Below are 13,190 nucleotides of genomic sequence, written 5' to 3' on the forward strand. Positions count from 1 at the left end.
TTATCTAAATCTTATTGTATTCAATCGTCTAAAAAAGAATTTTTGATGACATTATTATAGATGTAATATTTATTATTATAAATTGTTATTTGCTACTACCACATTTGCGTTAAAACCTGTTTGCAATGTTAACATAATAACATTTTTAAAATTCGTTGTAATCAATTGAGTAAAGTTGAAATTTATTTGAAAGCCTAGTCTTGCGATTCTTCGTTGTATTGTAACAGTTTATGGGGCATCTCTGAATGTTTACTTCAAAGTAACATTCCAATTTCCTGGTAGATCCTATCAAGAACCCTCAAAGACCAGGTGTATTAATTTTTATTTTTCTCCACAACTTACGAGATTGAAGAAATAAGAATATCAAAACACAAACATCAGAAGATTGTCACTTTCTGTTTTCTAGACTGTAACTCTTAAATTTAACGAATAAAATTTTCTGACTCGAAAATAACAGAACTTGGTTAAGGTATTTCTATTTAAAATGACCGCATATATATTAACTTCCAGTCACTTCGTACCGTGTATTCTTTGAGCGGTTAATGTTACAGCAGCTAGTGTGCAGTTGTTGAGAACTTCACCTGGCGGCGAGCAATCAGCAATATTGCAGATATTGATAAACACTGTCGAAGACATCTGGATTTGAGACACGCATTAAACAATAGCCTTCAAGATTTCCAAGGCTTCAGTCCAAATCTCTACACCAAACTGATTAACATACCTCTGATGGTGGATGAAAGTCTGAAACCGGTTAGGGATGCAATAAACATGCACGCTGTGACGGATCAAATAAAAAATATTATAGGCACTACGGACCTAACCACTAAAAAAAAACTAACAACCAACTGTTTAATACTTCATTTTACCGAGTTAAAAATTAAGACAAATAAAATTATGTATTTAATATAAAAGAGGAAATAAGTATCAATAAAAATTTGTTTTAATGTTTATTTTTTTACAAATACGGTTGAGGAAATTCAAAAGAAACTTCCCTTCCCGTCAGTTTCTTGTAGACTGCAGCAAATGTATCGACCTGCAATTATAATATTTAAATAATGCAAAAATATAATTTGTAAATGAGTTTATAATACACGAAAGAATAATAATAATAATCATAATAGTAAATCAGCATGTTTAAAGAAAAATTACCTTATGTTCAATATTATTTTGCTGAAGTTTATCCAAATGGACTTTAATTAGTTGTTTTCCGTCCAATTTCAGGCGTATCCTTTTTCCAACAATTTCCGCTGGAAAAACCATATCTTCTAATATACCATCGTATACACTAGTCAATGTACGACTGCAAAAGACAAATATATATATTTTTTAGACTAGTATTTACAACATTAAAAAATAATTTATCAAGTAACTAATATGATAGTAACTTTAATATTAATATTTGCGTATAAATTGCATACTCATCTTGCGGAAATCAAAACTGAATAACCTTTTAACAAAATTTAAATCCAATGTACGAGAAGAAATGGCTGAACAGATTTAATGAAATGTTTTGTTCCTTATAAATTATGAAAAAATAATTATTATATAAATTATTTTTTCCCCTGAAATAAGGATCTTAATAATTACTGTGAGTCCTCTCTCACAGGGCATACTAATTGGGGATAGTTTGCCGTTGTGAAAGGACAAGAATAGAAATAATTTTCTACAGAAAACTATAGGTTAACGATAATATATAAAAATAATTATAGATGTTACTGACCATCATAGAGGAAAAAAAATTCTAATTTGGCGATTAATTTTGTCATGTAAATTGCATACTCATCTTGCGGAAATCAAAATTGAATAACCTTTTATCAAAATTTAATGAAATGTTTTGTTCCTTATAAATTATGAAAAAATAATTATATAAATTATTTTTTCCACTGAAATAAGGATCTTAATAATTACTGAGTCCTCTCTCACAGGGCATACTAATTGGGGATAGTTTGCCGTTGTGAAAGGACAAGAATTGAAATAATTTTCTCCAGAAAACTATAGGTTAGTTAAAATATATAAAAATAATAATAGATGTTAGAGACCATCATAGAGGAAAAAAATTCTAATTTGGCGATTAATTTTGCCATATAAATTGCATACTCATCTTGCGGAAATCAAAATTGAATAACCTTTTATCAAAATTTAAATTCAATATACGAGATAAATGGCTGAACAGATTTAATGAAATGTTTTGTTCCTTATAAATTATGAAAAAATAATTATTATATAAATTATTTTTTCCCCTGAAATAAGGATCTTAATAATTACTGTGAGTCCTCTCTCACAGGGCATACTAATTGGGGATAGTTTGCCGTTGTGAAAGGACAAGAATAGAAATAATTTTCTCCAGAAAACTATAGGTTAGTTATAATATATAAAAATAATAATAGATGTTACTGACCATCATAGAGGAAAAAAAATTCTAATTTGGCGATTAATTTTGTCATGTAAATTGCATACTCATCTTGCGGAAATCAAAATTGAATAACCTTTTATCAAAATTTAATGAAATGTTTTGTTCCTTATAAATTATGAAAAAATAATTATTATATAAATTATTTTTTCCACTGAAATAAGGATCTTAATAATTACTGAGTCCTCTCTCACAGGGCATACTAATTGGGGATAGTTTGCCGTTGTGAAAGGACAAGAATTGAAATAATTTTCTCCAGAAAACTATAGGTTAGTTAAAATATATAAAAATAATAATAGATGTTAGAGACCATCATAGAGGTAAAAAATTCTAATTTGGCGATTAATTTTGCCATATAAATTGCATACTCATCTTGCGGAAATCAAAATTGAATAACCTTTTATCAAAATTTAAATTCAATATACGAGATAAATGGCTGAACAGATTTAATGAAATGTTTTGTTCCTTATAAATTATGAAAAAATAATTATTATATAAATTATTTTTTCCCCTGAAATAAGGATCTTAATAATTACTGTGAGTCCTCTCTCACAGGGCATACTAATTGGGGATAGTTTGCCGTTGTGAAAGGGCAAGAATAGAAATAATTTTCTACAGAAAACTATAAGTTAACGATAATATATAAAAATAATGATAGATGTTAGTGACCATCTTAGAGGAAAAAAATTCTAATTTGGCGATTAATTTTGTCATGTAAATTGCATACTTATCTTGCGGAAATCAAAATTGAATAACCTTTTAACAAAATTTAAATCCAATATACGAGAAGAAATGGCTGAACAGATTTAATGTAATGCTTAGTTCCTCCGGACAGTGTTGTCTGTTACAAATCAACGGACAATGAGCTGCAAGAAGGCTCAGAATTTCCCTGGTTTTGAACCGGGATCTCCGCGTAGAAAACCAATACGCTATCACAAACTTAACCCCTTTCCTTACTTTCCTAATTAAAAAATATTTTACTAATACTGATTTCATAAAGTGTCTATAAGTTACTGTGATAGGGTCTGGCATAAATTCCACTGCCTTGTAATGACTAGTCAATCTACTGCTCACTATCTTAGACCTAACCCACCCCAGTAATAAGTGTATTTTCCGAAAATATATTTCAACTTAATTAATTTTAATACAAACTAAATATACATATAATACAGCGTAAATAAGGGTCCACAAAACATGTATTTCCGTTTACTACTAAATTAAATCAACATCATTATAATTCCTAGAAACAAGAATAATTTGTTTTAAAAGTACGAATGTTCAAAAACCTTTTCCAGCTTAAACTTTGTACGATACTGTTGGTTGTACTAGTTAATAGATAACACCAGCATATAATACATTATCGCCGATAATATTCGTCTCTCCTGACACTAAACTCACACAATCAAAGCAGTTTAGCAACACTGAGACGGTACCTTCATTTCAGCTGTGAATTCTAAATCTTTATAACAGTAAAAAATGTAGCACAATTAATATTATTTTTATTGTATACCATAACAACATGGCGATTGTACTATATTTATTCTATTCGTCTGTCAGAATACAAATATAAATTTCCCAGTATAATACCGTTCATTATTTTTGGTGTCTGGTTCATTGTATCAATCGAATGAAAAAATAAATGCCAATTTCAGTCATATTTTGTATTTTTTTTTATTGTGCCGAGCTTTCTGTCTTCTGCCTTGCCTGCTCACGGACTGATTCAAGAATGGTTAATGTTTTACAGATCGGGCAATACTAAAGTATCATTTTAAATAACGTTTTACAGATGGTGTTAAGTAGACACGACCAATACGTGTCAATTCATGCAGCAAAGAATTGGTTTGAAAATTTCATCGAAGGAGAAGTGAGCCATGAAATTAAGGAAAGTCCAGGGCGTTCATCATCATTGATGATACTAGATCTGTCTGTTTAGGAAGAAGCTAATTATAGTAAAACAGTCAAATGTAGATGCATATTGAGAAGTAAAATTGGGACTTCTAGAAAACGAAAAACACCCGTATTAAAGAAGAAGTGTATTAAAATAAAAGTGGTCTTATTTATATCTCTAAATACAAAAGTAAAGAACAAGTTGAAAGCGCCAATTCTCGCAATGTACGATAATCTGGAGAGAAATTATTGGGCAAATACAAAGCAAACATCTAATTACTCTCCTTATGGAATTAATGTGATTTTATACATATATAATATGGTCTAGTAATCATGAGCGTGGTTTTAAGTGGGAGGTCCTCCTTTCGAATTCCGCGTTAGGCTACTTTTTATTTGTTTGAAAAAATTGTTTACAGTAAAGTATGAGCTTCCTCCCCCGTCCACGACACTAATTGGTAGTTGGACGTTAAGCCCTGAAAAAATAGGCAATTACGTTACTTTTTAAATAGACGTATAAAGCTATACATCTCTACAATTGCAATGAATGGTATAACAATAATTTTACTGAGGCTTTTTCTTCTTTTTAGAAAAGTGAAGGTATCAATTAAAATTGTGTACCTGCAGGGATAACATAGAATAAATCGACGGTTATCCCTACAAGATTGCTCTTATAATATCATTTTTAAAATAATATTAAAACTAAGTGTAGTTACAAACATAGGCACTGTTTATGTTATTTAATGTTTAACATAACAGCGTGGCGATTGTAACTTTTAATATTCGTCCATGAAAGTCAAAAATTGAGTTTTTCAATATTTGTCATAAAATTCATTAGGACGAATTAAGCTACAGCTCTAAATAATTTCACTCTAAATTGTAAATAATTTCACAAAAGCCTATTCTTTTTTTTTTACAAATCAACAAGGGAAGGCCATGTATACACTAATTTTGTTAGTGGTATTTGTAAATACGGAAATAATCTGGTCGAAGAAAAATGCGGTCTAGCAACTCTATTGAGTACATAGATTCACAAAGAAGTCGTAATAGATCATTAAAACTGTCCGGTAGAACTACATGAAACTGTAAAGAAATGCTGTAACTTTATCACCGCAGGATTACTCTATTACCCTTCCAACATAACTTAATTATAACAGTGAATAAATAAATAAAACGTGGTGTAGTTACAAACAAAGGCACTGTAAATTTTATTTCATATTCATTATTACAGCGTGGCGATTGTAACCTTTTTAATGTTCGTCCCTAGAAAACAAATATTTATTTTAAATATTTGTTACAATTACATTAAGACGAATTTTAATAATAGCATTTTAGATAAGTACAATTCCCCATAAAACTTTATCGATACTAAACACTATAAATCACCAAAAAGGGAGCTGCTATAAAGGCTTCTAAGAAGAAGAAATCCCGTAACCGAACGTAAATCATGGAGCTCCGCGTAGAAGTATTGAAATGTATGTGGTAATATAAAACTACGATATCTTTTCCTGGCCTGCTCTAGGGCTCAGAATTCTGTAAAACATGTTAAAAATATATAATTAATGGGCAATTTCTTTCAAAACTTTCACGCAACTACCACTCAGTTAAAAAAGTAAGAAGGCATAATGTTAAAAATCAAAAACATCAATTTTTTCCAAAAGACATGTCAATTTTGTTTTAAGAACGGCTTACGATCAAACAATCGAAGACCGCAAAAATAAAAACAAACAAAAATTTGTAATTAATGAACTTGTCACTATTCAATTAACAATAACGTTATATAATTACGTTATTGTCCTGAATTTAAGTATTTAATGTTGCCCTTACAAAGTAACCACAAATTTAATAATAAATTCATGGCCTGATAATAGGGCGTCCATTGTTCGTTTAATTTACTCAGATAAGAGTTGAGATATATTTTTATTTTTTTTTTTAAACTATTGGTACTATTAGGTTATCTATCATTTTAGAGAATTACAATATTGTCCGGAATTGAAGTATTTTATATTGCTCTTTTGAAGTAACCACAAATTTAATAAAAGTAAGTTCACGGTCTGGTAGAATATTTTGAACCATACTTCAAAATTATTACCAACTCAGGGTTTAGGCAATTTAATCGTTTAGTTTTTTTAAAAGGCTGTGTACGAGAGTTTCAGTGACAGTAATCCAAATATTAACAGAATACTATCATGGATCGAACCTCAATGTTATTCTAGTCCCTATTTGACGCTAATTAACGACCGTTCAATATAATTAGCAACACTAGAGACGGCACTTTTTTTTTGCTAGTATCAGTTAATTACTCACCTGTTAAGAATATCTTGCCATATGTTAGAGAATAGTCACATAATTATTATAATAATTAATGGTAGAAAGGAAGAGTAATTCTAAAGAGGTTAATTACTTTTTTTAAAAATTCAGTGTTCTAATCATGCAGATTTTGGATTTTTATTTTTTACAAGAAATACTGCTTCGCGTTTTTTTAGGTACCTCAAAACGTGGTGGTTTATACTAAAGAAAAATTTCTCTCTCTTTTTGCTCTATCGGATAACTAACTCGTAATCGGGCAAAAATTTCAAATTTGATATTTGTTTTATTTAGGAAGCGTCATGGCACTGAGTAAGTAAGCTTTAAACCAGTCAAATGTTACTTTATTAAAAGAGTTTAAAGATTTCAAAACTGATTCCCCTGAGTTCGTAAAAGAGATAAAAAAAAAAGGTAACGTAGGAAAAAAAATAGCTCAAAAACGATAAACCAACAAACACCCAGTTTGAAAAATAGCTTAAATGAATATCCAACTTTTGAATGAGGTTTACCACGATTTCCTTGTTAATTACACAAGTGGACTAAAACACTCTTTTCTTTATTGAACCTACCGACTTTCTCCAGAACTTTCGATTTTGAGAAAAGGATATCTAATGTACTCTCTTAAGAGGCTTTTCTAGATAATATAATTTCTATATAAATGTACGATTTCGTAATCTGGTTAGAGCTTTATACTTTGTTGGAAAAAATTGAGAAATATGATTGACTGTAAGTAAACAAAAAAATAAACTATGACAAAATGCTATTAAATTATGTAAAACACATGTGTATGATAGTTTTAGTGATGGCAATCCAATTATTATGAAAAGTATACCATCATGGATCAAACTTCAATATTATTATAGTCTCTATTTGACGCTAATTACTGACCAGTTCAAAATAACTAGCAACACTAGAGACAGCTTGATTTTTCCAGCTAATTTTGATAATTCAAATTGATCATCAAATAAAAAACATTGTAAACAAATAATTTAGGTTAATCACTATCAAATCAAATCAAATTCATTGCTTACCCTCATAGAAAGAGTTAAAATTAAAATTGAAATCACTAACACCTCCATCCGTTTACCAGACATGCAAACTAATTATTTTTTAAAACAACATATGACAAACAGTATTGCTCAATACTATTCATCGGTTGTAGTTACAGTTTATTGCTTTTTAATTTATTGTAGTTGGTTATTATAAACACTGCACACTAAAAAGGGTAATGTTTATGGTACAACAGTTAATTTATGTCCTTTTCACTCCCAAAAAAATCATAAGATCCAGCTTTCTTGGGGAACAATGGACAAAAAGTAAGGAGGGTTAAAACACTTTCTTTTAAAAGTATAAGAAAAGATTTTTTCTTTACTAAAAATTGCACATAAAAAAAAAATCTTTAAACGAAAGTATAATGTAGGAACATTTGTACCAATTAACGATAAATAATAGGTAATAAACATTCAACGGAACGCAAATGCTAGGGTAGTGCCATCTCTTTGCCTCAGTTAAACAAAATTTCATCAACTAAAGATACAGTAGGATCCATTGGAATAAAACATCATCGACAAAAAAAAGGCTTTTTTTAAATATTAATATTGAACGCCCATTGTTAAATGGCTCAAGTATAAAAATGAATGGCTTACACCACAGTAGAAAACAAAAAACCAATAAGTTGTTAACTTGGTTAGCTTTCATTTTCTGCCCGACACAAAAAATTAATTAATCTACAAGGTGATAAAATCCAATTGAACTTGCTCTTCTGAATATCATCATTAAATCCAAGAGGTATATTATCGTTAAATAAAAAGTGATCGTGTATTTATTATCATCCAACACACAATATTACTTGAAGGAGTCAATGCACTAAAACGGTATGTACTTTCCTTTCTATTAGTATCCTTTCTAAACCCGTAGATAAATTAAGGTTATTTTGTGTAGAAAGAAGTATAAAACATCATTACATCAATTGGAGTAGTTTTAATCCTTTGAAAATCAATTCAAAACTTTTACATTCCTCTTTCCTTTCGAATTTTCCTCTTAAAGTCACCGTCATCGTATGAATGTCGGGATTAGTTTAGAGTATTGAGAATAAATTGGAAATTATTATTTGATATGCGACAAAACCTTCCTACAAAAAGAGTACTGTAAAAGAGTACTCTATCGTTAAAATAAAAAGTTTCAAAAAATAAATTGTATCTTTACAGTAATTATTTAACAGGGGCAAAAACCTCCTGCACTTTTATAATAAAATAAAGAAAATTACTGTATGTCCCCTCGGCACGAATCTCTCACAACAGAGCAAGATCCGCCATTTGAAGGACAAAACTATAAATTATAAGCTTATAAGTACTTACTCATATTTTACGTAAAATATAAAATGTTTCTTTTCCAAATTTGAATTTAAGAAAAGAGATTATAATGTGGAAAAGCAGTTAATATAGTCCATCACTTATAGGTGAAAACAATAAAGCAAACACCCTTCTAAATGGACTTTTAACAAAGTTACTGAGATCCAATTCTTGAAAAAGAAAGCAATTTAAATATAGCAATAGTCTGTAACAATCATAAAAATTATGAAAAGACATACTTCTTACAAAGACCTTGAAGATTAATTTGCTCCGAATTTCGATTTATAACTAATTTAACTCATACAAGATTACAGTTCGTCAAGCAGCAAAATAAGAAGTAAAGAAATGCCTATTGTTTCAGGTAGGCTTTAAGTCCATCTACCGATTAGGTGTCGTGGATGGAAGTAATCATACTCCACTGTAAATGTTTTTTATTAACCATTAAATAAAATCCAAAGCCTAAACCGGGAATCGAACCCAGAATCACCACAATACATGTTAGCTTAATATATCTCGCCTCTAACCGCTAGGCTATCGTGGCGCCTTTGTTATAAAATAAAATTACTGTTTATAAGATTGTAATAAGTATTTACTCATATTTTTCGTACAACATAATTTTACGACAATTATGGAACTAATGTTCAATATACAATGTTTCTTTTCCAAATTGCTTTTAAGAAAAGAGATTAGAATGTGTAAAAGTAGTTGTGAAGCAGTACATTAAAGTAAATTGCACTATGGACGGAAAATCTTCACAACCCTTACCCAGAACTGCTCTGATTTCTCCAAGATTACTTGTCATTTTAATAAATTGAACGATACATTTTACACTAATATAGAATTAATTAAATATATAAGTTATAATTGAAACTTCCCTGAACATTTCTGTTAAAAAAATTATTATGAGAACATCCTTAACAAATGTACAACAATACCAGTTTTTGTTGCTACGATGCCTAAAACACCTAACTAGCTAATATCTTTTTATACAATTTTAAGTTTACCTTCTGGGCCTTTTCTGTTTACTCTGAGTCCTTGTTTTTCTCGTAGGCTTGGGCAAAATCTTTCTGTCGCCAACAAATACCACATGCTTGCCAGAAAATTTCTTCTCCAATTCCCTAACTAGCCTTATTTGAATTTTCTGGAAATTCTTAAGTTGGGGCATCGGCACATATATAATTATAGACTGAAAATAAAGTAATTAATTAAAAAATATATATATGTTCCTAAAACAGCAATTTTTATTCAATTCAATAACATATAAAACAGTTTATAACTACACTTATAAACCATTTTTTAAAGCGATATGCTGAAAAACAATACCTCTACAAGTACAATGTGAACTTGGATTTAACTAATATTTTCAGTAAATCTGAATTTATAAGCCTATAGCATAATTTTTTTTTACGAAAGTGAAAAATTAGATTCTGGAAAATTATTTTTGATTTTATGAACATTTAAATCTTTTATAAATAGCTGGGATTTCAAATGTCACTCAAGTAAATATTACAAATAACAGTATAACATGCCTAGTGATACATTGAATTTAGAATGAGCGTTTTTATAAATTCTCAAAAAAATCCTAATTACTTAAAAATACAACATATAATTCAGTCGAAAAACTGTAGGTTTTTTTCTTTCTATTGGGGTACATAAGTTCCCCAAGAAAGGTAAAAACAAGTTACTTTTTGCCCAGCCTGACACCATGAAAAGCAAGAAAAACTTGACACGCATCTAAATGGGCATGCTTTCAATAGTTGTAACTAAAATTTGAGGGTATTCTGGTTCATTTTAATGCAACCATTCATGATAATTGAATGTTAAAAAAAAAATGCACTAACCTTCTTACCGCTCAGGTCAAGTTCTTTCGCTTTAGTAATATGCAATTCCCTCAACTGAGCTTTAAGATCACTATTCATTTCCAGATCCAGCAAAGCCTGAGCTATTGAAGTTTCAAAAGCATCAGGCTCAACACCGCCGGCTTTTATAATTTTTCCTGTAGATGAAACCATCCTGGAAATCAAACGTGGATATGCTTAGTTGTTATCCATGAACATCAGAAAAAATAATCGTTAAGGTTTGAAATAATCAATTTAGTTGACATATAAATAACATTTTGCATCAGAAAAATAAAACTAAACAACAGAAAACTTAAATTATAAGCATGTAAATCAGTTTTACCTCAACTATCACGCCATGTAACAAAATGGAAGAGAAAGCACTGCAGTCGGACATTCTTACGCAGCCTTACAAATCGCCAATGCCACACCGGAGATCATGCTACACAAGTACTACAATTAGAACAATTTGATTATATACTCATTAAATGAAATTCAATTTTAAAAAAGGAAGAAATTATTTATTTATTGCAAATATTTTTTAACAATATCTCAAATCATTCACCATTATTTTAATGAACTAAAAATTAACTATTTCTTAATAATTTTTATGGACACCCCTTCCAAAATCAATTAACTATTTCTCAAAAAATTTGTAATTTATCGGCACTATTTTTGTTTTACTCGAAGATTAACTAGACGATTTTATATTCGATGTATAAATGTGCACCTAAAAAAACATTGTCGAAACGTTCAAATAATAATATTGATAATGATATTATTTATTTGGTATATAAATGGTAAGTAGATTACTTTCCATTAAAAAACTACTCTTTTAATCAATGAAATGATGCAATCACTTGTCAAATAAGATCTTTTGAATATACTTATAAATAATATATACAAATAAAGAATAATAATATAAGCTGTATATCAAACCTCATAATTGCCTGATATTTTTACAACTATGGCTATGTACATAGGTTCCTAAACAGCTTCAAAAGTTAAATATAATCAAATGTGTAGTAGTAACCAACTAATGTGGAGGAGCAAACAGTCGCCGCAATTTAGGAAAAGTCTCAGGCCAGATGCAGGCGAAAGTGTTATTAGACATTCGCTTAAGTTTACAGCAGTATTACTCCAATAAGGCCGAGAAAGTATTTGGGGTATCCTACATGTTTCCACAAGACACTGAGTAAATATATCCATCGCATGGGCTTGTGTTGACTATATGTTATGTTGTTACCCAACATATGTTGTGTTGGCTCTGTTACTTTGATAGAAAGAAGTGGAAAGTCAAAGTATACAATCTAATCTAATTTTACGTCCATTTTTTAGATTAGAGAATCATTCTAAATCAAAATTTACGATTAATTTTTAGATTAGAGAATCATCTTTAGAATGCAGGTAACTGATGGGTTCAGGTTTCTTTACAAACGTAGCGAAGTAAAGCTATTTAATCTTGTCTCTGAGCTAATACTCAAAATTTAATCTGTTTGAACTGACACTTTTTAAGGGTTGTTGGTGAAAAAACAAGGAAAGCCTGATGGTAAAGTACCCAACTTTATATTGCAATTTTTCCTCAAGATAAAATTTGCTGTAATAACGGCTTATTTTAGTTTATAGGAGAAATGGATTACAATAATGGATTTCGAGAAAAACTTTGCCAAACAGGACAAAAACTAGAAATCAGGAATTGTTTTTGTTCATCTTATCGTTCTGGTTACTACCCTTTTATTTAAAAAACGTAGCGTCTAAACGCCTGAAACGATTTTCATGAATATGTCATTCGACTTAAAGTTTAAGTACATGAGGCTTTTGGAAGACTCGTTTTTGTCCACACTTTGGGAGCTGATTACCATAGTAATGTTGCCGTAGTAATCTTGATTTTTTAACTATTGCTATTGCTATCATTTTTAAGGAATTCAATTATCGTGTATCTTGAAAATTTGACTGTTGCAAATATAAAGACTGTATGTACCTTAACACACAAAAGAATAAATTCAATTTAAACAAAAATGAAATTATGTTTATTCTTTCACAGTTGCCCCAACCGAGGTTTTCCTTAACTTAAATCTAGCTTCACGAGTTAAATTTTTCTTCACACGCTGTACTTTCCTTTTCTGAGTGCACGTACAGTGTATGACAGAAACTTTTTTAGAGAAATCAAACCCGCTAATGTAGTGTAAGACGGAAACATTGTTGAAGTTAAATTCTCTACATCAAACAGCCTTAATCAACCTCTTACGATGGATGAAAATCCGAAAACGGTGAGATATACAAAAAAATCTGCGTGCTAAGACGGATAAAATCAGCTAAATCAAATTCTCTTTGCTCAACTGATGAAACATGTCTGATGAATCAGGTAAAAAATAAAAAAAATACATTTAAACAATTTCA

At 29.7% G+C, this 13,190-nt stretch overlaps 1 protein-coding gene and 1 long non-coding RNA gene across 2 annotated transcripts; one reads left to right on the forward strand and one right to left on the reverse strand.

The window, feature by feature from the left end:
• Positions 1-918: 918 nt before the first annotated feature.
• Positions 919-11,238, reverse strand: RpS7 (ribosomal protein S7). The gene is made up of 5 exons (XM_074131105.1): positions 11,134-11,238; positions 10,794-10,965; positions 9,957-10,138; positions 1,150-1,300; positions 919-1,033 (listed from the first exon to the last, which is right to left on the reverse strand). The coding sequence occupies exons 2-5, from the start codon at positions 10,962-10,964 to the stop codon at positions 956-958; spliced, it is 582 nt and encodes a 193-aa protein (XP_073987206.1). The 5' UTR covers position 10,965; positions 11,134-11,238; the 3' UTR covers positions 919-955.
• A 53-nt stretch (positions 11,239-11,291) lies between these two features.
• LOC141455761 (uncharacterized) lies at positions 11,292-12,937 on the forward strand. The gene is made up of 3 exons (XR_012459422.1): positions 11,292-11,590; positions 11,774-12,339; positions 12,410-12,937. It is a non-coding gene; the product is annotated as an uncharacterized lncRNA (long non-coding RNA).
• Positions 12,938-13,190: the final 253 nt, after the last annotated feature.

Source organism: Rhodnius prolixus, unplaced genomic scaffold (assembly GCF_049639745.1).
Source record: "Rhodnius prolixus isolate KJV_2025 unplaced genomic scaffold, Rpr scaffold_4, whole genome shotgun sequence".
Taxonomy (NCBI): domain Eukaryota; kingdom Metazoa; phylum Arthropoda; class Insecta; order Hemiptera; family Reduviidae; genus Rhodnius; species Rhodnius prolixus.